A 24,492-nucleotide genomic window follows, 5' to 3' on the forward strand; every position below is an offset into this window, starting at 1 on the left:
AAGAGGCTTAATATTAAAAGTGTACTGTATTTGTTACATTCATTTTTAGATAGCTAATGCCTGTCATATGTGCTTTTGTAAACAACTGAGTGATAACGCATTTTAGTGTCAGTATATAACTGGAGAAAATATAGAACACGGTTGTGGTTAGAAATAAAAACAATATCATATCCTATCTACTATTTCAACTTTTGTTGATGTGCTAATGTATGGCAATTGCAGGACCTATAATATGAGAGTGGACAATATAACATTTTGTCATTTGTTCTTAGGAATCAATTAGTGACTTCTATTGGTACTATTCAGGAAAAAGCGTTATTGATGAGTCTGGACAGCGTAACTTTTCTAAAGCTTTGGCTGTGACCAAACAAATTTTCAACTCACTTACAGAATATATCCAGGTAAATGGAGATATAACCCCGGGATGTTCAAATTTCAATATTTACAGTGAATATATTTATACATACACTGCCTGATTCTCAGGTGGTGTAAGTGGGCAACTGACATAGTTTAGTTCCGTTGATTTGAATTGAGCTACGCTGAATTACACCAAATGTGGATCTGATCCATTATGTAAAAATCCATCACTATTTTTGTGATCGTTCATATGCTTAAAATTTGCAACCTGTGTGGTATGTTTGTTTGAAAAGGACTTCTAAAATAAGTTCATGCAAGATTGTATTTATTTCTTGGATTGCTCAGGTAGGAGCCTTATATAGGAAAGGTATTTCTTATTCTGATTGATGTCTAAAAAGATGTTTTTCTTAATTTTTAGGGTCCTTGCATAGGTAACCAGCAGAGTCTGGCTCACAGTAGGCTGTGGGATGCAGTTGTTGGCTTCCTTCATGTATTTGCTAACATGCAAATGAAACTTTCTAAGGTATTTTCAGTTGTTTACCAATTATCTGTATTGCATCCATACTGTAAGCATAAAATGCAATAAAATCTGCAGTGAAAGCTATAAGTCAGTCAGGAATATTGTCTTTGTTCAGTTTTAATATGACATTCTTATTTTCGCTATCAACAAATAGCCCTAAACTTAGATGATAACCCTAGAAAAAATTGTTGGGTCTTCTGCTGTATGGATTATACTTCTGCTCCTTTGCTCAAATGGCTCAACTAACCTCTTAAACATGTCCATATATATATATATATATATGTAAAAATAGCACGTGTGCTTCAGTTATATCTTTAGGCACATTTTACTCAACTGCTTGCACTTATACGGCTAAGGACTTTTTTTTTTTTCAAATGGCCAGCCCATATCTACCATGTTAATGACTCTGAAGCTCCTTATTAATAACCACTTTAAATAATCTCTGGTGGTTTTTTGCTTTTTTCAAAAGATTTGTCTTTGGAATGTGATACTTTCTATCAACTGAGAACAGACAGATGGTATGCTTAATTCTACATTTTTCTAAGATGTTTACCATTTTTAGCAATAGCTATGTAACAAGGCAATTAATGAAAACGGTAAAATCTCTATATATAATAGAAATTTTATCTGGCATCTATTATAGTTACTTCAGTCCTTCTGACAACTTTTTCCCTCCCAGAAGAGCTGTGTAGAAGTGGGAGTTTGCATCCAATGACAAAAAAATAAATATTTTTTTAAAAAGTCCAAACTGGAATGAAAAACAAAATCTCAAATTTTTTCTCTGGAAGAAAAGGAAAAAAAATTGGGAGTAAAAAAAGATGAAAAATATTTTGGCTTGTCAGCTTCTTGGTCTGCCCAGATTCTTGCCCATTGGGCTGCTGTGGAGTCAAGGAGGAAATTCTGGGACCCAAGGAAGGTGAGACAGGCAGCTTGTCTGTCTGGTTTTCATCTAATGTTTCAATGAGACTGACTTGGTCCTAAATTGGTGTTTTCAAATGGAAAATTTTCTATCAGACAATTTTCAACACACTTTACTCTCCAGTTTACTTTCCTTTTTCCTAAAAGTCCCATGTCCCATTAGCCTTCTTTCCAGTTTAGGAGACCTGGATGGAACTCTTGGAAACCCATCAGTATTATTCTTAGATTGCCCTTCGTTGTTTCTGAAGAAAAACATAAAGCATTTGCCAACTTTTAGGGAGTCAGGGATTCAGCATTTGAATATAGATCTCTCGCCTGATCCTTGGAACAACTCACTTGGCTACCGACTCACAGGCCCTGTGTTACCAATTTATAACCTTCAAGATCTGTGTTTCGTTTTGTTGTTTGTATTTTATCTATATCTTCCTAGAGCTGAATTAAACTGATTTAACACTGATAAACACAAACTATCTAAAAAGGTATAAAATACATGGTTTTACAGTTTTCTAAAGTCTGTATGCTTTTATACTTTTGATTAATGTTAATAACCATACCATTTTCTAGTAATAAAATATAAACTTCCCAAATTTGTGTGCATGTCTGGGAGTTGCTATTTAATCACAAAGACTATGTCTACACTACAATGATCTTTTGAAAGACTTTCTTCCAGAAGATCTCTTCCAAAAAGTCTGCTTTTGAAATAGCACATCCATGTACAAAAAAGTGGATTGAAAGATCAATCCACTCTTTCAATAGAGAGCATCTACACAGGCCCTCTCTTTCGAAAGAATGGGCCAGGGATTGAAAAATCTGGCACCATGAGGGCTGCTATTTCGAAAAAGGGCCAATGGAGCATCTACACACGCTTTTTTTTTTCCAAAAGAAGGTGCTCTTCCTGATCTGGGAGTGGAAGAGGCCTTCCAAAAGAAAAGCTGTGTTCTTTCAATTTTGGATCAAAAGAGTGCATGTTGTGTGAAGATGCTCCACATGTTCTTTTGAAAAACGACAGAAAAACTGAAAGAACTTGCTAGTATAGATGCAGCAAGTATGTTCGTTTGTTTTCATAGCTGCTGTTCAGTTTTAGTTTCCCATCTGTAATTTCAGTGATGGTAAGGTGGTCCTTTTGAGGTCCTCTGTCATTCAGTTTAGATGTCAACATTCATAAAAAAAAATGCTTTGACCATCTTTATAAACAAAATTAGTTTGCATACAAATAGATACAATATGGGGAGAAGTAATTACAGGATGGGGAGAACTGGAGGAAAAACAGCTGGTACTGTAAGGGAACGGCTGGTTTCACCTTAGGCATACATCCCCCACACAGGAGAAGAGAAAGCCACTGCTGACAGGCAGCAGCCACTTCCTTCACTTTAAAATACCAGCCATACCCAGGCAACACTGGCTCTCCTTACTTCTAGTCAGCATCCTCCCTCCCTTTCCTGTTCTCTCTTTCTCTTTGATAGGCATATAAACATCCTTTCCATCCCTACTTTTTGTGAGTATTCTCTTGTATATGGATCAGTAAAAATATTAATTTTAAATTGTAATTTAAAATTTAATTTTTAAGTTCTCCTTCACTAATGGTCTTCACTTCAGTAGTCCATGATACGATGTTACACCATACTCCAGTGTTCACACATCTGCTCCAGGTGGGAACATTGTATTGTATGAGATTGGTAGAATATACCATCGAATGATCTGATGTGTCTATGTTTGTTAGGATTGCATGAGATAACCATTACAGGTGCTATTTCTGCCTGTTAGATGTATCTTTTGTTAATACAAAAAGAAAAGAAAAGTGTTCTCCATTTATGTTGCAGGATTCCAGTCAGATTGAATTACTTAAGGAATTGTTGGATCTGCTGCAAGATATGGTTGTTATGCTGTTGTCACTGCTTGAAGGTCAGATCTATTTTTTATAATTACGCGTTATTACTTCCATTGTTATGAATCTGAGCTGTCAAAATGTAACAATTAATTTTTCAGGTTTGTTCTTTAATTGCATTTTTATTAGGGCCATGCAAAAAAGATGTAGGGTTTATTAAAAATGTTTAATAGAGAATTATATAAGGTGCACCTACTGCTGAAAGAGCAAGAACTGTGCAGAAAAACATGTTTAAAAGAAAATTATGGAGCTTTAAGAATGCGATTGGAAAATAGGTTTTTGTAGTGTTTCTGAACCTAAATATTAAAGTAATTTATTTCAAATGCATTTGTCAATAAGCCACATAACTTACTGTCTTCATATATAATGTAGGTAATGTTGTAAATGGGACTATAGGAAAACAGATGGTAGACACATTGGTGGAATCATCTAGCAATGTAGAAATGATCTTAAAGTTCTTCGACATGTTCCTCAAACTGAAAGACCTAACCAGTTCAGATGCTTTCAAAGAATATGATCCAGATGGTAAAGGCATCATCTCAAAGAAAGAATTCCAGAAAGCGATGGAAGGTCAGAAACAATACACACAGTCAGAGCTCGAATTCCTGCTGTCCTGTGCAGAAGCTGATGAGAATGACATGTTTAATTATGTTGATTTTGTGGACAGATTTCATGAACCAGCCAAAGACATTGGCTTTAATGTGGCAGTCTTGCTAACTAACCTTTCAGAGCACATGCCAAATGATTCACGCCTTCAGAGCTTACTAGATCCAGCAGCAAGTGTACTTAATTACTTTGAACCTTACCTTGGCCGCATTGAAATAATGGGTGGAGCCAAGAAAATTGAAAGAGTTTACTTTGAAATCAGCGAGTCCAGTAGGATGCAGTGGGAGAAGCCACAGGTGAAAGAATCCAAAAGACAGTTTATATTTGATGTTGTAAATGAAGGTGGAGAACAAGAGAAAATGGAGCTGTTTGTGAATTTCTGCGAGGACACAATCTTTGAAATGCAGTTAGCATCTCAGATCTCTGAATCTGATTCAGCTGAACGACCTGAAGAGGAAGAAGAGGATGAACCTTTTTATGTAATGGAAGTTGGAGATGATGAGGAAGAAGAAAAATCTCTGGAATCAGCTTCAGCTTTTGCCATGGCCTGTGTTGCAGTGAAGAAGAATGTTGCGAGCTTTTTAAAAATGGTAACTTTAAGGAACCTTAGGAAACAGTACAGAAAAGTTAGAAAGATGACTATAAAAGAACTGGTGAAAGTGTTTTTCTCCTTTTTTTGGATGTTATTTGTTGGATTATTCCAGTTGTTCTTCACTATTGTATGGGGGATTTTCCAGATTCTCTGGAATACTGTGTTTGGGGGTGGCCTGGTTGAAGGAGCCAAAAACATCAAAGTTACCAAAATATTAGGAGACATGCCTGACCCAACACAGTTTGGAATTCATGATGACATAATGGAAACAGAGAAGATTGAAGGTATTGAGCATGGCAGTAGAGTTGAACTTGTGCAATTTGTGAAAGGTGAAAAAGGAGAAACAGACATAGCAGATATTTTTGGCATTCATACAAAGAAAGAAGGTGGCTCAAAACATGGTCACGATGCTGGACTTGGCGATATTGCTGAAATAGTTGGTACTGATACTCCTCTCTCTTTGGAAAGCACTGTTCGTAGGAAAAGAAAAGCACTGGTAGGTGGAACAAATTTTTTAACCTTTACAGCAAAAATGAATTATAGAGTACTAAAAGTTTCAATAATAATGGAACTTATTTGCTCATTAATTTGCTGTTCCTATGAGATATATGTGCTGGAAATGTCATTTTCTTAAATTTTATTGTCTCATTCTTATAACAAAGAAAAATTTATGGGACAGGAAATCCTATTATGTCTGCCTAATTTTGAAATAACAGTTATAATTATTGTTAATTTAGATTGTGGTAATATTAGTATTTGTTCTACAAACATCCATCATGTACCAGAACCCCCTGTGCTATACACTGTAGAAACACAGAACAAGTAGATAGCCACTGCCCCCCAAAAGTAGTAGCAAGCAAGGTATTCTAGGTGTTTTCTAGACTGAGTTGCTAACTTCCCATTCTGAAATTGTCTTTCAGTTTCCCCCCAATACTTTTCCTCTGTATTTTCCCCTTTACTTGTTTATTCTGTTTGTTCGATTGATTATACTCAGTAAACTGTCCTTCATTTCCTGCTCTCTGAAATAGTTTTACCTGAATTCCCAATGTGAACAGTTGATCTTGTTCCACTTCACTAAATTTCTACAGAACTGAGTGTAATTCCATTTCAAGATGGGCCTGAACCAAAACTTATAGAATATCAGAATTCTGCAGTATAGCTCCATCTCTACTTATATTAGGCCATTTCAAAGACTTCTCATATGTAATGGATGGGAGGCTGTCCAGAAGGAATTGGATATCATGCTGGAGCTGGGATAGTGGAAGAATCAAAGATAAAATGGCATAGCTCAATTATTTTGGTCCCAAAGCCAAATGGGACCTCCCAGTTTTGTGTTGACTTTTGATGCATATCCCATGCCCCAGGTGGAGAATCTCTTGGAGAGGCTAGGAGGTGCTCTTTTTGCCATTCATGCTCAGTCTGAAAAAAGGGTTATTAGCAAATACCTCTTACTTCAAACTCAACAGGAGAAGATGGTGTTCACTGTATCATTTGGTTGGTTTCGCTTCCTGATGATGCCTTTCAGATTTCACGGAGCTGCTGCCGCATTCTAGAAGCTAATGAACCTCCTCCTGCAGCCCCATGACCAGTACTCTGTGGCATATATTGATGACATATTGATATATAATAGGTATGTTAAAATGGTTAACCAGTAAAATGATACTGCTTAACTCGTTAACCATTTTAACCTAGGTCCCAATGCATGGCCTTACCATGGCTATCGGAGTTCTGGTGCTGATCGCAACGCAGCCATAGGGTCCTGCAACAGCCAGAGATCCACCACACAGTGCACCGGCTATGCCACTGCCAGAACTGCTCCACCCTGGCATAGCTGGCTGCCACCAGAGTTAATTGACAAGGTGCTGGTTAACATCTGGAATCTATAGCACCAATGTAGACTTCTTTTCAGAGAGGGGTGGAGAGGAAGAGGACAAAAGGACACCAGAGATGCAAGAGGATGGAGCAGAGAGGTCCCAGTTTCCCTTACCAGGCTGACCCCGACTCTTGGGATGACACACACAATCCCTTTCCATGGACCCTGGCCATTGACCCTGCTTCCTGGCTAGCAAGTGAGAGTCTTGCAGACTCTGGCATTGGGCCCTACTTCCCAGCTGCCACAGGGAGTCCTGCTCACTCCAGCCATTGGACCTCGCTTTCCTGCAACGAAGAGGAGCCCTGTGGACTCTGGCCATTAAGCAACACTTTCCCACAGATGAATGGAGTACTAGTGGATACAGCCATTGGACCACGCAGCCCTGAGGCTGAGTGCAACCAAATTAACTTAAGCATGGGGCTACAGTGCCCAGTACCCCACCCACAGGTTGAGGCAGTGTACTGGCCCCCTAACAGACTTGAATTTAATGAATAACCATGAATTGCCACGATGCATGACAAAAAACAGTCATTGGGACAGGAAAAGAAACTAAAAATGATTCTGTAGGACAATCACCTAATGTGGAAGACCCAAGTTGAAACCCCTTCTTCTCACCAAGAAGAAAGGAAACTAAAACTAGGTGTATATATTCTATAATCTTGATTACGTTTACTGAATATAATTACTTTAATGTGTTGGTGAAAAAGAAAAATGTCACCATTAGAAACTAAATAAGTACTTGAAATTTGTGATAGTGACCTACAGATGTTTGTGATAACCCACAATATTCCATTTGTTATGTATAGAAATTAAACAAAACCACAGTGACTTGAATTTTACATGCCCATGATAACCGTCAGGTTCTTTATAGTGAGAACTATGCTTCAGCTAGGTTTAGGATATGATCTGTGTTCCGTCATCTCCATTCCATCCTGGTAGCTTCACCAGTCTCATTACTTTGACTATTACTTTTAGTTATTCAGTTATCTGCACCAATTACTGTGTTGGTAATATGTCTCAACAACATGTTAGAGATGGATAGAATTTTTCACTGTTGAAAAGTTGTTTGAGCTACCCGTTTTAGAAGCAAAAAATTTTCGAACTATGACAACATGAAAGAGACCCAGGCTTAAGGACGTGATAGTAATTCATTTTGAGGGGGAAAGCATTAAATAGAATGAACAAGATTTATTTAAAAGTAAGTTTATGACAGTTTTAATATTTTTTTGTTTCTAGATGTCTGAACTAGCAAAAGAAGATGAAACAGAAACAAAGACGGAATCTGAAAAGGCTGAGTAAGTTTTCTTTTAAACTACTATTTATTTTCTTTCTGTTCCTAGATGATCTGGCCATAGGGTGCTCTATTTTACCAATATGTTAGGTAGCCACCACAACTCCTCAGAGGTGACAAGCACTTCACTGAGCAGCAGAACAGGAACCCTCACGCAGGTGCTACCCTTAGCAATCCAAAGAAACCTAGTCACACTCCTACAAAAACCCTCTGTATCTACTTCACCCAAAATGCCAAAAAGCATTTTTAACATGGCACCTTCATTACTGTGATATTTACTTCGCTTGTTTCCAAACAGCGGGTGGGACAGTGTGTGTGATCAGATAGTCCTGCCAATTTTTGTCCTTTTTGATTGCCTCCTTTTATAGGCAGGTGGTCTAGCAAATCTGATGACTCACATTGCTTTCTTGTTCCTTAACAATGTATTATTTGTCTTTGGTCTATTATTCTAGTTCTCACTTCGGCTCATTAATGTCAGTTCTGCAAATAACTCTTCTAACCTGCTAAAGTTTTATATCCTTTTGTATTTGAATCACTTGAGTCAGAGATTTATTTTTAAATGATAATTTTGGGGCTCAAATAAATTAGCTAGCAACTTAACTATGCTGTTTTCTTTCTCGGCACTATACATACCTTCTGTTATTTTAACAAGGTAGAATCTAAAGTCTCCATGATAGTTCAGTGATTTTTAAATTCCTAACTTGTTCCTTTTCAGGCTGTTTCTAACTAATTTCCTTATTTAAAAATCCCTGTCTTAGCTTTCACGGTTAGAGAATTCAGTATTTTTGTCTACCCTTCTCTCCAATCCTGTCCTGAATTTTAAGCACATTACTTCCATTGTTAAAGTATTTCTCTGATAAACATCAACTGCACTTAAACTCTTTTCCATTTCTCTGTATTAACTACCCAAAGAATCAATGTTGTATGATTCTTTGAATTAAGGCAAAAATAGCCTCTATTGTGTGCTTCAAAACAAGCAATTCCGGAAGCTCCTGTGTATCAGACCATGTTGTATTATGATGTCAAACTGCTTTCTATTAGGTGGGTAAAATCTCTCATAATGGTGGTTTTGTTAGATTTGATTGGATTTTATTCCTTTTTCTTAACCTCTCTCAGCTAGATGATTCCAGTCTCCTGACCTAGAGGACAATAATGTACTTTATCAAAAGCCATTGATAAAATATCTAGCTTTTCCCCCAATACCACATAGTCCACCTTTTGGTTTTATACTTTTCCTATTGTTATTTAGGCATATGTAGCTTTTATTTTTAATTCACATAACTTTTTTCCACTGACAGTTTATTTCTTTATTCCTGTCCTGCACATCCTTCCAATTAAATCATAAGCCCTGTTTTCTTTCTCAATAGTGGTTACACTTTTCTTTGTACTTCTGCTGTTTACTACCATATTTTATTTTCAACTTAAGTACGTTGAAGTACTGGCCAGACGGGAGCTTAAAAATTCTAGTTGTAAATATTAATCCCCCTAAATCTTCATTGCCATTGCCAGCAATCTAAATCATTTTTTGTTGATTATGGAGGAGACCTTGTCTTCTTTATAGAATCTTATTTACTTACCAAAAAGATTCTCTGGTGTCTAATAAACATAACTCTCTGGCTGGCTGGTGTTCCTGTGCATATCATCTGGGGCATTCCAAAGAAGACTAACACAGAGGCCCCAGAATGATGTTTTGTTAGCAATAAAGAAAGTAGCTCATTAGACTTCTCTCATATGGTTCCTTATTTCACTGGCACTACTATATGTCAAAGCACAAACTACTCTCCATTTCTTTTTAAAAGACCATCTACTTGCCTGAAAGTCTCAAACCTTTCACACACAGGCAGTAATCTGCCTTACTGTTCTCAGCATTATCACACACAGCTATTCATGTTCCTGAAAGCAGAATCCTCTGAAACAGCAGTTGGTATTGATACTTGTTTCCTGTAAATGAAATTTACCTGTTCTGTTCATTCCCTCTGACACACCTGGCATTGGCCACTGTCAGAAGACAGGGTACTGGGCTAGATGGACCATTGGTCTGACCCAGTATGGCCATTCTTATATTTGTTATTGATTCTTTTGTGCAGGGGAAATGATTTCATCTTCTGCATATTTTGTAAGGTGGGTCCTTGTGAAGGAAATTTTCCTATCATTCCTGATTCCTTACTTTTATTATGACGATATCTGTCTGTCTATATATAATTTTTTTTGGTTGAAATGAAACCACTCTGCTGTGAGTCTGTGGCACATCCATGAATACTTCTATCTTCTGTTCAGCTTTGAACTCAAGATTCTGCATATAAATGCTGAAAATTCTGAGTTATTTGAGCTTGGCTCATACATACCTTACTTGTTTATGCAGCAAGTAATTGTACATTTCACACTTGGTATTAATAACCCCACTTTGACTGAGTTGCTTTTGCCTTTTCTTCATTTATCTCCTCTAAATTCACTAAATGGATTATTACCCTTCTTCCACCTTACTTAGTGGTAAGGTAACTTTTAGACGGTTGTATTAGCTGTCGCTACTTGTAATCACTTGCCTCCATTCACCTTTTTTGCAACTAACTCACACTTGAAAACAAACTCTTTGTATCAGAACTCACTGTTGTAATCATAGCATAGACCATGTGGAAGAGCTTACTCTGTTTCATTTGGATCATATTTATTCTAGCGTGGAAGATGGTGAGAAACAAGACAAAGCAAAGGAAGAAGTACAACCTGAGCATTTGGAAAAGGAGGAAACCAAGAAAAAGAAACGAAGGCACGGACAAAAAATAGAGAAACCTGAAGCAGTTATGGCTAATTTTTTTAAAGCTGTGGAAATTTATCAAACAAAAATGCTGGTAAGTTTTGCTCCCATTCTTATCATCACTGCACATGCTCAGTTAACTAACAGAGAACTGCTGAGTATGTGAGACAAGAGATACGACTAGTTTTTTTACAAAAATATTATTCAAATTGATCACATTTTACAATAGTGCCTAAGGACAAACCAAGGTTGGATCTGCATTGTGCTAGGCACTGTATAAATGCAGAATAATGGACAGTCCCTATCTTGAATAGCTTCATATCTAAGTAGACAAGTCAGACACAGAGTTGGGGAAGTGATACAATACTCTGAGAGTAAACTATGATAGCAAAAAAGTCTTAGCTCAATTATTCATTGGTTTCATTTTGGGAAGTGAGTTTACCTAGAAGGGGAGCTGATAAATGAAAAGGACAAGGCAGAGAAATGCAGTGAGGAAGGCAGGGCTGAAAGTGGCAGAAGTGGAATAGGGTGAGAAGGGGCAGGTGTTGAGTGACGTTGAGTTGAAGAGACTGAGGCTATGTCTACACTACAGAGATATTTCAAAAACAGCTTTTCCAGAAGATCTCTTCCAAAAGAACTTCTTTTGCAAGAGTGCATCCACACACAAAAACACGGATTAAAAGAGTGATCTGCTCTTTCAAAAGAGAACATCCACGCAGTGCTCTCTATTTCAAAAGAATGGGTGAAGGATTGAAAATGAAGGCTGTTCTTTTGAAAGAAGAGCCCTGAGGAGTGTCTACACATGTTTTCTTTCAAAGGAAGCTTTTGAAAGGGGGCACTCCTCCTCAAACAGGAAAGAAAGAGTTCTTTTGAAAGGAGCTCCACATTCTTTCTATTTACTTTCTAAAGGATGCTTTTTGTGTGTAGACATTCCATGGGCTCTTTCAAAAAAATCTTTAAAAAGAACTTGCTAGTGTAGACACAGCCTTAGAGGGGAGGAATCTTGGAGCCAATGAACGCAGGATAGAGAAAATTGGAGAACATTCTACAGTTTTGACTGGAGTATCCAAAGATGAAAATGGTTCCTGCATTGGCTGCTTCTATTTCTTCCATAGGTACTGGAATTCAGGGTGCTGCTGCAACCCCTGGCTTTTTAGGGTGTTCTCCATCATATGTAATGCTTACAGGTTGGTTCAAAGGTCCTCAGAATCCCCACCACAAATTTTTTTTTTAGCATCACCAGTTTCTGCCAAATGGTGTCTGCCTGGCTCGTCTCTGTAGCTTTCCTCCCAGGCCAAGAATACTGTCATGCATATATAGATACGAAAGAAAGGATCACACAAATTCTAGATAGCAAGATTGGTGATTCTACCATGATAGCTTCAATTATTTTGTTGAACACTGCAGAGCATAGTTTAGAGTTTACTCTTTTAAATAACCTCCTAACTGCTTCTCCGATTCTGATTCCATAAATGCTTCTAATTGTTGTTTCTTCCTTGTATTTCCAGCATTACTTGGCTAGAAATTTCTACAACTTAAGATTTCTAGCTCTGTTTGTTGCATTTGCCATCAACTTTATACTGCTGTTCTACAAGGTAAAGTATTATTTATCACATTTCATTCTTTGTAATGTTTTCTACTTATTTTCCGGAGCAGCTGGTTGAAGGTGGACTTTAATGCAGTTGGTATAAACTAGACACCCATTATTGTGAGCACTCATGCACTGACTTAAATTGACATTGTCAGGCTAGAAATAATACATGTAAAATTATGTCATTACCTGAGTTCCTCATAATACTTCGTGTTAACTAAATCTAGGTACTTCTGTAATTAATTTAGGACAGTGAAAATAGACTAATCAGATGAGCTGTTATTTGTAGTCTGGCACAATGTGATTTGGTTTGAATTAAAAACCCTGTTTAAATCCAAGCTCAAAACATAACCAAGCCAAAAAAAAAAACTCCCTCAATTTCTCAAAGCGCTTTAGATTTTCTTAAATGTTTTTCTAAAATAGAATGCTAAATTAGAACTTCAATTCCTATGATTGTTTCCCTTACTACTCTTTGCATTCTACTGGTCACCTTGCTTTTTAGCATGGAAATTGTAACAAAATCATTTAGGAATCACGTTAAGGTCTCTCATACTCTAGCTATCCCATAATCTAGAATTAACATTTTGGCTGTTGCGTGTATTTTGTCTATTTCTAAAATTTGGCTGCTGTTTGAAGCTCAGTGCTTTTTGTCTTAAAATATTAACAATTCGTGTTTTAAAATTTCTTTCAACTAACTCAACACCAAAACAAGTAGGGGTAGCAATGAGATACTTCCGTGCAGGGTTCTCTGCACATGGTCTTCAACTATTTTTAGGCATGGGACAAATACTTCTGTCTTCGTAATTATCCATTTTGTTGTCTCATTGCAGCCGACAAGGATGTTAGTGCCTATTGTGAAAGTGTTTTTTGTGTTGAAGATACCTGTCCACTAGGAAAAAACCTGCTGATGGGAGCAGGGAGGCTAAGGGGTCAGCTGTCCTGGGGCCTGGCAGAGGTGGTGGCTGGAGCACCAGACCCTTTTGAAGTGTCATAGCAATGCTCTTCCATGATGCTGTAAGGGGGAGAGCCCAGCACTGAGCTCTGGGCAGCACTAAGGGCTGACTATCCTTGTCCATGCCCCTTCCACTCTTAGCCTGACCCTTTCCTGTGACATGGAGCTGGGCCCCCCCTCCCACATTGCCCCCCAAGTCCCTGGACTAGGAACATGTTTAAATTGATTAGGACATACAGGTGAATGACTAACAGATGCAACAAATGGATTTTAAACAAGAGCGTGCAATTTTATTAATACCATGCTGAGATACACCATGGTATGCCAGTGAGGTTCTTCAGGGTAGATCCAACTAAGCCTACCCATAGGACTCAGCTCACTTCTGAGTTCTTTTGCACTTCCCACGAAAAAGGAGCGAGGGGTCTCCTGGTGGGGGGGGATCTTAGTTCATGAAGGCTTCAGGTTGCCCCCTCTTCTATAGGCACAAAAGCAAATTTCTTGATCTCCTTTATCCCTTGAAGCTGTCCATTTTAGCCTTAATCCATAGTGGACACCAGCCACAAGTTGTGACTAACCTATTGGTCTTAGCTTTTCTAATATTAAACTTTGAAGTCCTATTTTTTACACCTCAGCTGTGCTTCCATGATACTGCATAGAAAGCAAAAAAAGCCCACTGGACCTAGGCCAGTTTGGCAGGATGGGAAGAATTCCCTTTGACCTGAAAGTAGGCAATTGGTCATGCCAGCAGTGACATGAAGAACTCAGATACTATACTCAAGGACCTAGAAATATGTAGGCAGAATTTAAATAGCTATAGGAGGAGTGCAAGAGCCAATCAGCCCACCCAATCTCCACAACCCAGCCAATGGGAGGCGGAAATATGAGAAAGATCGATCCAGCACTTGTATCACAATTATGATCATTCCTCCTGGTCTGACCAACCCTTGAATGTGGCAGGTGGAAGTCATTACTCCATTAACTTTGAATCGGTGATCAAACATGTCATCAGATGGTTGCAGTTTGGCTGCTACTGACCTGTACTGGCAACCTAGAAGTCAAAGGCCAGTTTCTCTACTACCTGCAACCTCCACTGTTCGCAGAAAACAGAGAATATTAGATTTCAGGAGCCACCAGTTTTGCAATGTCCCTGGCAGAGTTTAGAGCAACGTGTAGCTTGTTGGCCAGATGTTTGTGTGAAATGCTAATCAAATTCTATAGTAAAATTTGTAAGATTTAAAGTAGACTGTGAAATGAAAATGTGTGCACAGCAAGTGAATTGGTGGCAACAAAATAACTTTTTCCCTTCCTTTGAGACTAGTGGAAATAAATCATATAGATTCCAAAACAAATTCCGAAGTTTGTTATATCAAAACAAAGAAGCAGTCATGTAGCACTTTAGACTGACAAAATAATTTATTAGGTGATGAGCTTTTGTGGGGCAAACCCACTTCTTCAGAGCTGGAGATAGTGCTGTACTGGATATAGTGCAGAAAGTGAATTGGCATGACGATTATATAACACACATACAAATGAAAAAAAAGAAATACAAACTGACAAATCAGGTATATGGGACAGAAGGTGGGGTAAAAGGTAGGAAGGAGTGGGGAGACAAAATTACTTTCTGTATGTCTATTAAGTGACTTGCCTGAGATCACTATGAATATGAAAGCTGGGGATGCTGTCTTTGTAATGTATAAAGTAATTGCTATTTCTATTGAGGACAAGTAGTAGTGTCAAATTGGAGCATAAACTCTAGTTCAGATGTCTCCCTTTGAAATATGGTGTTAAAGTTTCTTTGTTTTAAGATGCATGTTCTCAGGTCTTTAACAGTATGGTCCACTCCATTGGTATGCTCACTGATAGGTTTATGTGTATTCAGATTCCTAATGTCTGCTTCGTGTCCATTTATTCTTTGGCAAAGTGACTGTCCAGTCTGTCCGGTATACAGAGTAGAGGGGCATTGCTGGCACATGATGATACATATAGCATTAGTTGAGATACTGGTGTATGAGCTCCCGATCCTGTAACTGACATGGTTAGGTCCAGTGATGGTGTTCCCAGAATAAATATGTGGACAAAGTTGGCAACGGGGTTTGTTGCAAGGAGGAGTTCCAGGATTAGTAGTATTGTGGCATGGCCTCTGGTTGCTAGTGAGAATTTTCTTGACATTAGCTGGTTGCCTGTAGGTGAGAACAGGTCCCTTACTCAGACCCTCTCTGAATGTAGCATCATGTTCCAGTGTAGGTTGATGATAATACGCTAGAGAGGTTTGAGCAGTGGGGCTATAGGTGATGACAAGTGGTGTTCTGTTATTGACTTTCTTGGGCCTATCTTGAAGTAGCTGATTTCTGGGTATTTGTGTGGCCCTGTTAATCTGTTTTTTTTTTTAAACTTCTCCAGGAGGGTAATTAAGTTTTGCAAATGCTATTGTATATAATTTTCATGCCAATTCACTTTCAGGACTGTCTCCAGATCTGAAGAAGTGGGTCTGCCCCACGAAAGCTCATTACCTAACAAATTATTTTGTTAGTCTTTAAAGTGCTACTTGACTGCTGGTTTGTTTTGTTAAGGTACACACTAACCCAGCTACCTCTCTGTTTCTTTTTGTTGTACCAATCTATCTCAATGTTACATCCACTGTGTATTTAATAAACATTGGTGTTACCTTTGCACTGTTTTTCTTTTCATTTTGGGTGTTGCCCTGACAGGGAAATATGTAAACTGAGCTACCCTTGGAACTGCTCCTTCTGTATAAGGTATGATATTGATTGATGAGATAGTGTAGGAAGCCTGCACTCTTGCTTTATCTGTGTTTCTCTTGTTCAGAGGACAAAGAACTTCACATTTTAGGACTTCATTAGCACTTTACATGAGCACTCTCTTCACAAAAGTTAAAATAGTCACAGATGAATCTTTTTGCTCCTTGTTTATAAGAGAATGGAAGAAAGTTTGTTATTCCTGTTGTGTTCGAGTGTTTATTTCTCCATTGCAGGTGACAGAAGAACCATTAGATGAGTTAGAGGAGGACTCTGATCTGTGGACCTCATTTGAAGAAGAAGAGGAGGAAGAGGGAATGGTGTTTTTTGTTTTACAAGAAAGTACAGGTTACATGGCACCAACACTCAGGGCTCTGGCAGTTATTCATACTATCATCTCCTTTGTCTGTGTGATTGGATATTATTGTCTAAAGGTGAGTTGTGTGTATGTATGAAGCCCAGTTGCTTATTCATGTTTGGTAAACAACGAAATATTGAGTCTCTTCTGGTCTGGCTACAGTCTGAAGAAGTGGGTCTGTCCCACGAAAGCTCACCTAATAAACTATCTTGCTAGTCTTTAAAGTGCTACTTGACCGCTTTTTGCTTTGATAGCGTATAGACTAGCACGGCTTCCTCTCTGTTACTATTCAACGAAATATGTGTCACTGTTCTGAGACGTTCAACATATCAGTTTCAATTGAAAGTAGACAAATACCAAAATCAAGCCTCGTAGCATGCACCAAATATCAGAGCTGAATTCAAAATAATTATTTTTGTGTAGATTCTTCACAGCATCCATCACCTTCATATCTGAATGACTTCCACAGAACTTGAAGGCATCTTACTGCTGTGAGGAAAACAATAGAGTGTAATTTAGTTTAAAATATTCCAAGTTTAAAGCCTGATTAATCATGTTAAAAGCAGTCAACTTCTCCATGTATTTCCAGTGGTGATTAACTTGAGGGAAGAGAAGGTTTAATACCTCTCTCTCTGCTCTGCTTTTGGAATTTTTGGTAGGTGATGGCAAGCATTGTCTGAACAGATGCTGATATGTATCGTATCAATGTATTTTTGACCCATCTAAGCACACACCATCACAGTTAGCAGCACCAATGTTTGGGATATTGCTGGTTTGCTTGACAGGGGAGTTTGGAAGCACACTGCACCAGAACAACGATCCCATAGTAGCACTCTGGCCCGGGTGCTTTCTACCAAGAGTTGTAGTCAGGACAGTAAAGTACAGCATCTCAGTTTTGCTTTGATTATTCTTTTCTACCAGAAATTCAGTTTCATTTGACTTTTAGTATAAATGCACTTATCTTTTATATAAACAACATTCAGTGACTGAACACGCTGCTTCAAAAGTCCTGACACATTTTTATGACCACTCCTAAGTACAAAATTCTCACCGAAAAGCAGTATCACAACTCACTCTTTATTCTTGTAAGGTGAGTAACCCTCCAAATCCATACATGGTGAGTAATATCCAGTTCACAGAACATAGCCAGTTCCAAGGCTTGAAATGAGGTAGTGTTCTGAGGGTTAATTTTACATTATACAGAAACTTAATTGTTTCTAAGAAATGTGTGAATGATTACAAACATTTTAAATACCTTTTCCAAAGGTTCCTCTGGTTGTATTTAAACGAGAAAAAGAAATTGCCAGGAAGCTGGAATTTGATGGTCTGTACATTACAGAACAGCCCTCAGAAGATGACATTAAAGGACAATGGGATCGTCTGGTCATAAACACTCCGTAAGTAAAACAAGGTGTTAGAAAAATATAAAAATAATATAGCTCACCAACCTTAGCAGTAGAACCTCACTAACACACATACCACCTTGTCCACACCAAAAAACTGGTCATCTTTCCTTCCATCCCAATAACGATTTTATAGCAGATGCTGTTTTGTGGATTAAGGGTCTGTTTACATAGCAATTATCTTATAAGGGAAATGTTTTTTTATTTTCCTCTTTGTATTTTTGTATGGTTTGATTTGTCAATAGATACATTTATAGCAATACATAGTTTATAATTTCAAGCCTTTTCTGAGTATCTCCTCTCAGTCTTTTCTCTAAGAAATTTCACAAATGAATCAATTGATAAAAACTTTTTGATGTTCGCACCTCTTTTATATTATTTGTCTTTCCTTTTATATAATAAACAGTTATTTTTTTACCCTCTTCTTCAGACAAAATTACTATCAGATTTAGCTGCTATTGCTTGGGTTCTTAACTCAATTAAGGTACTTTTTTTTAATTTTGTTTTGAAAGTAAAAGAAAAGTGTACATTTTATTTAAATTATTGTATTTTTATCAAAGATACAGACTTGTTTTTATGAAATTAATTTTTATTTGGGATTTCTTTAAACAGGATTGTTTTAATGTTTCCACTTTTTTTAGTAATTTTTCAAATAGGAATTTCAACGTGTATTTTTAATTCATCCCTATAAAATTCTTATAATTTGCTATGTTTTAATAAAAAAGGGCTATAGTCAATTTGGTTTCCAATGACATTTTCGTCTAGTGTTCAAACCTTAAGCATTGATTTAGCTGTGCCAAAACAGAGCACTGCTCTATATTTCTCCCTTTTCTCACTTTTTTGTAAAGTTATTTTGAGAAGCAATCCTATTCCAGCAACGAAGGGTCCGTGGCACCTTATAGACTAACAGAAAAGTTTTGAGCATGAGCTTTCATGAGCAAAGACTCATCATCATCTCACTTCATCAGATGATGAAGTGAGTCCCTGCTCATGAAAGCTCATGCTCAAAACTTTTCTGTTAGTCTATAAGGTGCCACAGGACCCTTTGTAGCTGTTACAGATCCAGACTAACACGGCTACCCCCTCCGATACTTGACAATCCTATTCCAGGTTCATCCTATTCTTCTGGCTCATCTTGGTTCAGTCTCTTGCAACATTTACTCAGTTATGTCCATTTTGAGGACTACACTTACTTTGGTGATTGACTGTTTTCTGTTTGGTTTTATGAGAAGCAACCTCATTCTGGGCACATCCAAAGCCTTACCTTGGTTTAAGTTTTGATAGGAGGAAGGTATGTACTGAATTTGGTGGCCCTAGCTAGGGATGGTTAGGGTTAACCAGTAAACTGGTAAGCCTCATCCTAAAATGGATGAGACATGCCGGTTACATTTAACTGGTATGGGTAAGAGCAGCTCCCCTCCTGGGATGGGCAGGGGGTTGCTCTAGCCCTGCAGGATCACCGTGAGTGGAGGCACTACAGCCCTGCTCCATTCATAGCAGCCCTGGGGAGGGCAGGGAAAGTTGGCTAGGGAGGCGAGAGGGCAGGGGCTGCTTGAGCTGAACTGGAGCACCCGCACCTGCAGTGTGTCAGGACCAGAGCTTCTTTGGCCCAGCCGAAGCACCTTTGCAATGGCCTACCTAGGGTGGCCTCAGGTGCATTATGGGCAGGGGCTGCTTTGGCTGAGCTGGAGCACCCCCAGCCCCCAGTGTTGCCAAGCTGCTGCAGATGGGAGCTGCTCTGGCCATGCTGGGCTGAAGTGATCTCCCCACCCACCCCACCCAACCCGTTTAATCGGTTAACTGGTTAAATCTAGCATTTAACCAGTTAACCACATAAGTGGGATTTTACATCCCTCCTCTTATCTCTTACACTTTAGGAGGAGTTCTTGATCAGAGACACTTCTCTTTTGGCCAGTATATATTTTAGAGCTTAACGCTTGTGTACAAAAGCATTATCAAAACAGCTAAGTAGATCTGACTTTTCTCTCCAGTTTTCTAAATAACAGCAAAGAGTGTGGGATTCACACAGTGATGCACAGGAGTCTCATTTGCTATTCTGTGCATATTAATGCCAGCAAAAGAGAGGAGAAAAACTAAGGATGTAACACTGTCAAGCATCAGTCAGTTCAGAAGGTCAGCTTGGTTTTCTCTCCTCGTTGTTCAAGGTGTTGAAGTGGTTAGAAGAGATAGCTATGAGGCACTTGAAAAATATTGAGTTTTCAAATCACTGCATGTTAAATGTGGTCGAAGTGATTATTCTTCAGTGTAGTGGAATGAACACAGAATAACGCTAAATCTGAAGAGAAGTATATAGAGCCTGTATTGATGATAACTTTTCAAAGACAATACACATAAGTACATCACAAACCAGGTAAGATTTTTACATGTATGTTCTCCCGTGGTCCATCTCATGATGATGTATTACTCTGGGGCAAACTGCTGGGGCAGAACAACATATCGCTATACCATTACAATGTGTTTCAATTTTTCATCAAAAAATTTAGATAAATTATACATGTTATTAACGCCCTGTTATGCCACTGCTGTACAATGAGTAAGCTGTGCTTAACATAGTTCCTATTCCCACGGGACTTAAAAGCACAAAAGGCTATAGATTTGTAAAATACAACAGAGAAGAAGCATTGAGTGGTTTGTAGTGTTTATAATTGGAATGATTCATTGAATAAGTTGTTTTTTTCTTTGAGTGATTATTTCATACACATTATCCTGTAGGTGTATGTGGGCCCAATGTACTCAAATCAATGACTACAGCACTACTTGAAGGCAGTACATGTTCCCTCACTATTCTCATGCATGGAACTGGTGGTATAAAGGGATGTGGCTACCACATCCCTCTTGGTTCCTTCTTATGTCTCACAACAATAGCTATAACTCCCCAGCACTCTTGAGCTTTGGTTCTCTTCTCTTAGCTGGCTTGCAGAAAGAGTAATTATCTTATCTGTGCATAGTTGTAATTACATGCTTAACTGATTCTTCAGGGCTGGGGGCTACTATGCAAAAATTGCAAGGATTTAATAAGAAGCCATGTGCAGACCTATTATCCCTATAAGTGACAGGTGCAAAAGTAGCCTAAACTGTTTAGCAAGGCACATGAGAGGAATGAATGTCCCATTTGTACCTCTTCTCTAATGAATATGAAAAAGGAACAGTAGCTTGAAAAGGCACTGTCTCTCCTCAGTGCCTGACTTTAACCACAGGAGGATGAATAGCCCATTCATGAGTAGTACCCCTTCAGCTGACTCAGCTCCTAAGCCCATATTGGTTGAGAAATTGCTGTTCATCTTCCTATCCCAAGGCCTCCATAAAGTGTTTAAAACTGTCCTCTGAGACTGACCAATCATGAATCTCATTATTCAGACCATGAAAGGGGACAAATCTGTTTTTAAAAATAAAATAAGGTCCTATGGTGCTGAACTAAGATCTCATCACTCATGCTGAACCATGCCAGCACCAGGGGATGCCATTGGTGCTAGCTCCAGTGGGCCACCGAGCCATGCACCTTCATCTGCACCAGTGAGATTGACACCATTGACACAAAAGTCATTCTTTCCAGCAAAAGATCCGTTGTGTCTCCTTCGGCCAGACTATCTTTTTCTGTGTCTTCCAACACAATAGTTTCAACCATGTTGGCATTGTGGGCAACTTTTATCACCACAGCACTGAAAGGTTCATATACATTTTCAATGTAGCCTATAATACAGGCTATGCCAGCAACATCAATGGTGACTCACACCTGCCTTCCCCACACTTCAATTGCTTCCATTGGCACCAGTGGATACGTTTTTTTATATTAGTTATGCTAGGGCAGCACCAGAGGTTGCCAGTATAAAGATGTCCACAAACACCTGCAGAAACAGCACTTCATTCACTGAGGAGAAATGTGTTTCCTCTTCAGGCATGGAGAATAACAGGTCCTTTAGATCTTCTTGGGTAAGGATACCTGCATTGAAAGGCAATGGCACAAGGGTGCCTATGTGTAGTGTTCACTACTGTGGGCAGTACAGAGTCTGGATCACCCTTGTTGGCCTTACTAGTCCTCAGACTGTTTCAGGAGCATCCAGGACTTCATTTGCTCCAAAGCATTGTTACCTCCTCCTTAAGACATTAAAGTTGTTTACAACTTCATGAGGGAGGGTGGGGATCGCTGCTGCTTCAGGACAGCGCTTGGAACCACTGCTTCTTTAGGACCACCCAAGCAGCAGCTGGTGTGGCTGGCTGAATCTGGCCCTAGATCTGCCCCAGCAGCTGCTCAGGTGGGCCTATGATCAGATGCACTGGCTGTGGCACCTGTAGAAGTCACAGATCCTGAAAAGCTACGGAATCCGTGACTTATGTGACCACCATGACAGGCTCATAGCCTTAACTATTTAGATATTTTACAAATTCTTGCTCCAGAATGAATTGTCCTGCCTGTTAATAAAGGCTTACTGGATCGTTTGGCAGATATCAGTTTCTGGTCCACCTTTTGCCAGATGTGAGACTAGGCAATACCATGTTACCTAGAATAAATTTGATTACTTCTCTACCGACCCTGTTCCAAGTTCTTTAGTGGTCATGGTGGCAAACAAGTGCTCAAAGACTGATCCTAACCAAGGCATTAGATGCATGCTCAGGGTAATGAGCCCCTCCTCTTGCTCACATCAGGTATATCAAGCTGAAATTTATGCTTCCAGATTAAATCTATTGGCTGTAGATCTCTAAATGGCCCTCTCAAGGATGGAGCTTGCAACCTTGGGTTTGGCAGGCCAACATGCAAACTACTGAGCTATCCCAAAGCGTAGGCCAGATTTAGCTGCTGAACCCTTAACAAACACACTAGCAACCTCCTCTACTCAAAGTATTTTCCACCCCCCAGACTAACTTCATAAGTTAAATATCTTAGTCACAAGATACATTTAATGCTAGCATGCCTTAGCTATAGCTAAGTAGGCCATGCCATCTACCAGAGTTGACCTAACAAAAAATTTCCTTATTATGGTAGTTGAATTCTTTTATTTGTTCATAAGTTTGCCAGTGTATGGTTTGTTTTTCATAGTATGTATTGTCTTCAGCTCTCTTTAAAATGATGCTTTTCTTTTGCATTGTACAATATGTCTAGCTTTTTCATTAAAAGTTAAGTTGCTAGTTTTGTACTGCCTGCATCTAAAAGCATGATTTCCTGAAGCTCATCACTATGCAATTTTTTTTAGTATTACAAGAATAACGTCTGAATTATTAGCAGCCTTTTAATGCTTTATTTTCCTAAGGCTAAATCCTAGGCAATTTCTGTGACTTCATTTTGGCCCATGTATTGGGATGACAAAGATTAGTAAAAATTAGAACTAAAAAATTATTTGGCAGGATTCCAGAAGAATATTTTCAATATGTGTCTTACATCCAGAATGGTCTCTCATTTTGTCAGTAGATAATTGCACATTAGAAACTGTAATGAGAATCAACAAACTGAATAACTCTCTGTGATGACAACTTTGATTAATATATAGTAATTAATACTCAGAAGCAAGCAATATATTTTGATGAATAATTCTAGGAAAATGTTAGCAACAATAGAATTTAGGTTTCAGGTTAAAGTCTATATGTGAAATAATTAACTTTGTTTTTTCCCGTTACAAACCAGTTTTGTCTAGGAGTTGAATTCATCAATTCCCTGCACCAAAGTAGTGGTGTTACTTTCTGTTTATTTCTGTAATAGGTACTATGGCACAAAATGTGAAGTGCTGCTGATGTTTTGTTTTTGAAGAGGAAATACTGCTAAGTGAAATATATTCATTCTTGTTATTAAAACATGCTCTGACAGGCCTCAGATAGTTTGCCCTTGTCAGACTCTACAACTGCTTGTTACTTGCGATCTCACATACACAGATATACCCTCTGTATTCATGTTCTTAGAGATGTGAATCATAGTTCATTTTTTGACTTCTGTTGATGAAGCAGCTCACTACACTATCTCAGCCATCCTGCACCAGCAGCTCTATTAGATGGATGCATGCTGAGCAATATTTGTTCAGCAGATCTCTTCTTCTCCCAGTACAAGTATTCTTCATGGTGCTTCTTTTTCTTTTAGAAAACACAGAATGATGATTTCTTCTGTCTCAGGTTTTTGTTCTGTGAGAGCAAAGAGGCCTTAGGGCTCCTTGCATCCCAGTTCTTAGATTTTTCTTTGTCCCTGGTTAATAGGCACATTTTAGTTTTGCCTCTTGTTCATCCTAAAGATTTGAAGTACCTGAGGGAGCACATAAAAAAGTCCCAAGTTAATTATCATCTCACCTTCTCATGAATGTGACTGCAGCATTTTATTTCTGCACAGCATAACAAATTTGCCAGTTTTATCTACATGCACATATTACTAGGGGTCTGCAGGTGCTTTGGCCCACAATGCTACTGCTGCTAGAAACCAGTGTTGAGAAGGTAGCCTGACTTTCCCCCAACTGCAGAGCGAGGAACCAATGCTTTCTAGTATGCTTGACTCCTGAAAGCAAGTGGTTAACGCATTCAGTGAATACAATATCAGTATAATCAAAACCTGTGAAGTTAAACATTGTCAGCTGGGCTAAAAGAACGTATTGTACAGTCTGTACTCCTCCTGCTACAACATCACTCCAGTAGAATGAAAGCTA

At 38.6% G+C, this 24,492-nt stretch overlaps 1 protein-coding gene across 1 annotated transcript in view; it reads left to right on the forward strand.

Moving 5' to 3' along the window:
• RYR3 (ryanodine receptor 3) overlaps positions 1 to 24,492 on the forward strand; it is a 572,218-nt gene that overhangs the window by 522,738 nt on the left and 24,988 nt on the right. Inside the window, exons 86-94 of the mRNA XM_074996957.1 lie at positions 273 to 401; positions 776 to 880; positions 3,616 to 3,697; positions 4,053 to 5,374; positions 7,988 to 8,046; positions 10,717 to 10,888; positions 12,303 to 12,389; positions 16,330 to 16,527; positions 17,718 to 17,848. Of these exons, the coding sequence (XP_074853058.1) occupies positions 273 to 401; positions 776 to 880; positions 3,616 to 3,697; positions 4,053 to 5,374; positions 7,988 to 8,046; positions 10,717 to 10,888; positions 12,303 to 12,389; positions 16,330 to 16,527; positions 17,718 to 17,848 (2,285 nt within the window). The remainder of the gene's footprint in view (positions 1 to 272; positions 402 to 775; positions 881 to 3,615; positions 3,698 to 4,052; positions 5,375 to 7,987; positions 8,047 to 10,716; positions 10,889 to 12,302; positions 12,390 to 16,329; positions 16,528 to 17,717; positions 17,849 to 24,492) is intronic.

The sequence above is a fragment of the Carettochelys insculpta genome, chromosome 6 (assembly GCF_033958435.1).
Source record: "Carettochelys insculpta isolate YL-2023 chromosome 6, ASM3395843v1, whole genome shotgun sequence".
Lineage (NCBI taxonomy): Eukaryota > Metazoa > Chordata > Testudines > Carettochelyidae > Carettochelys > Carettochelys insculpta.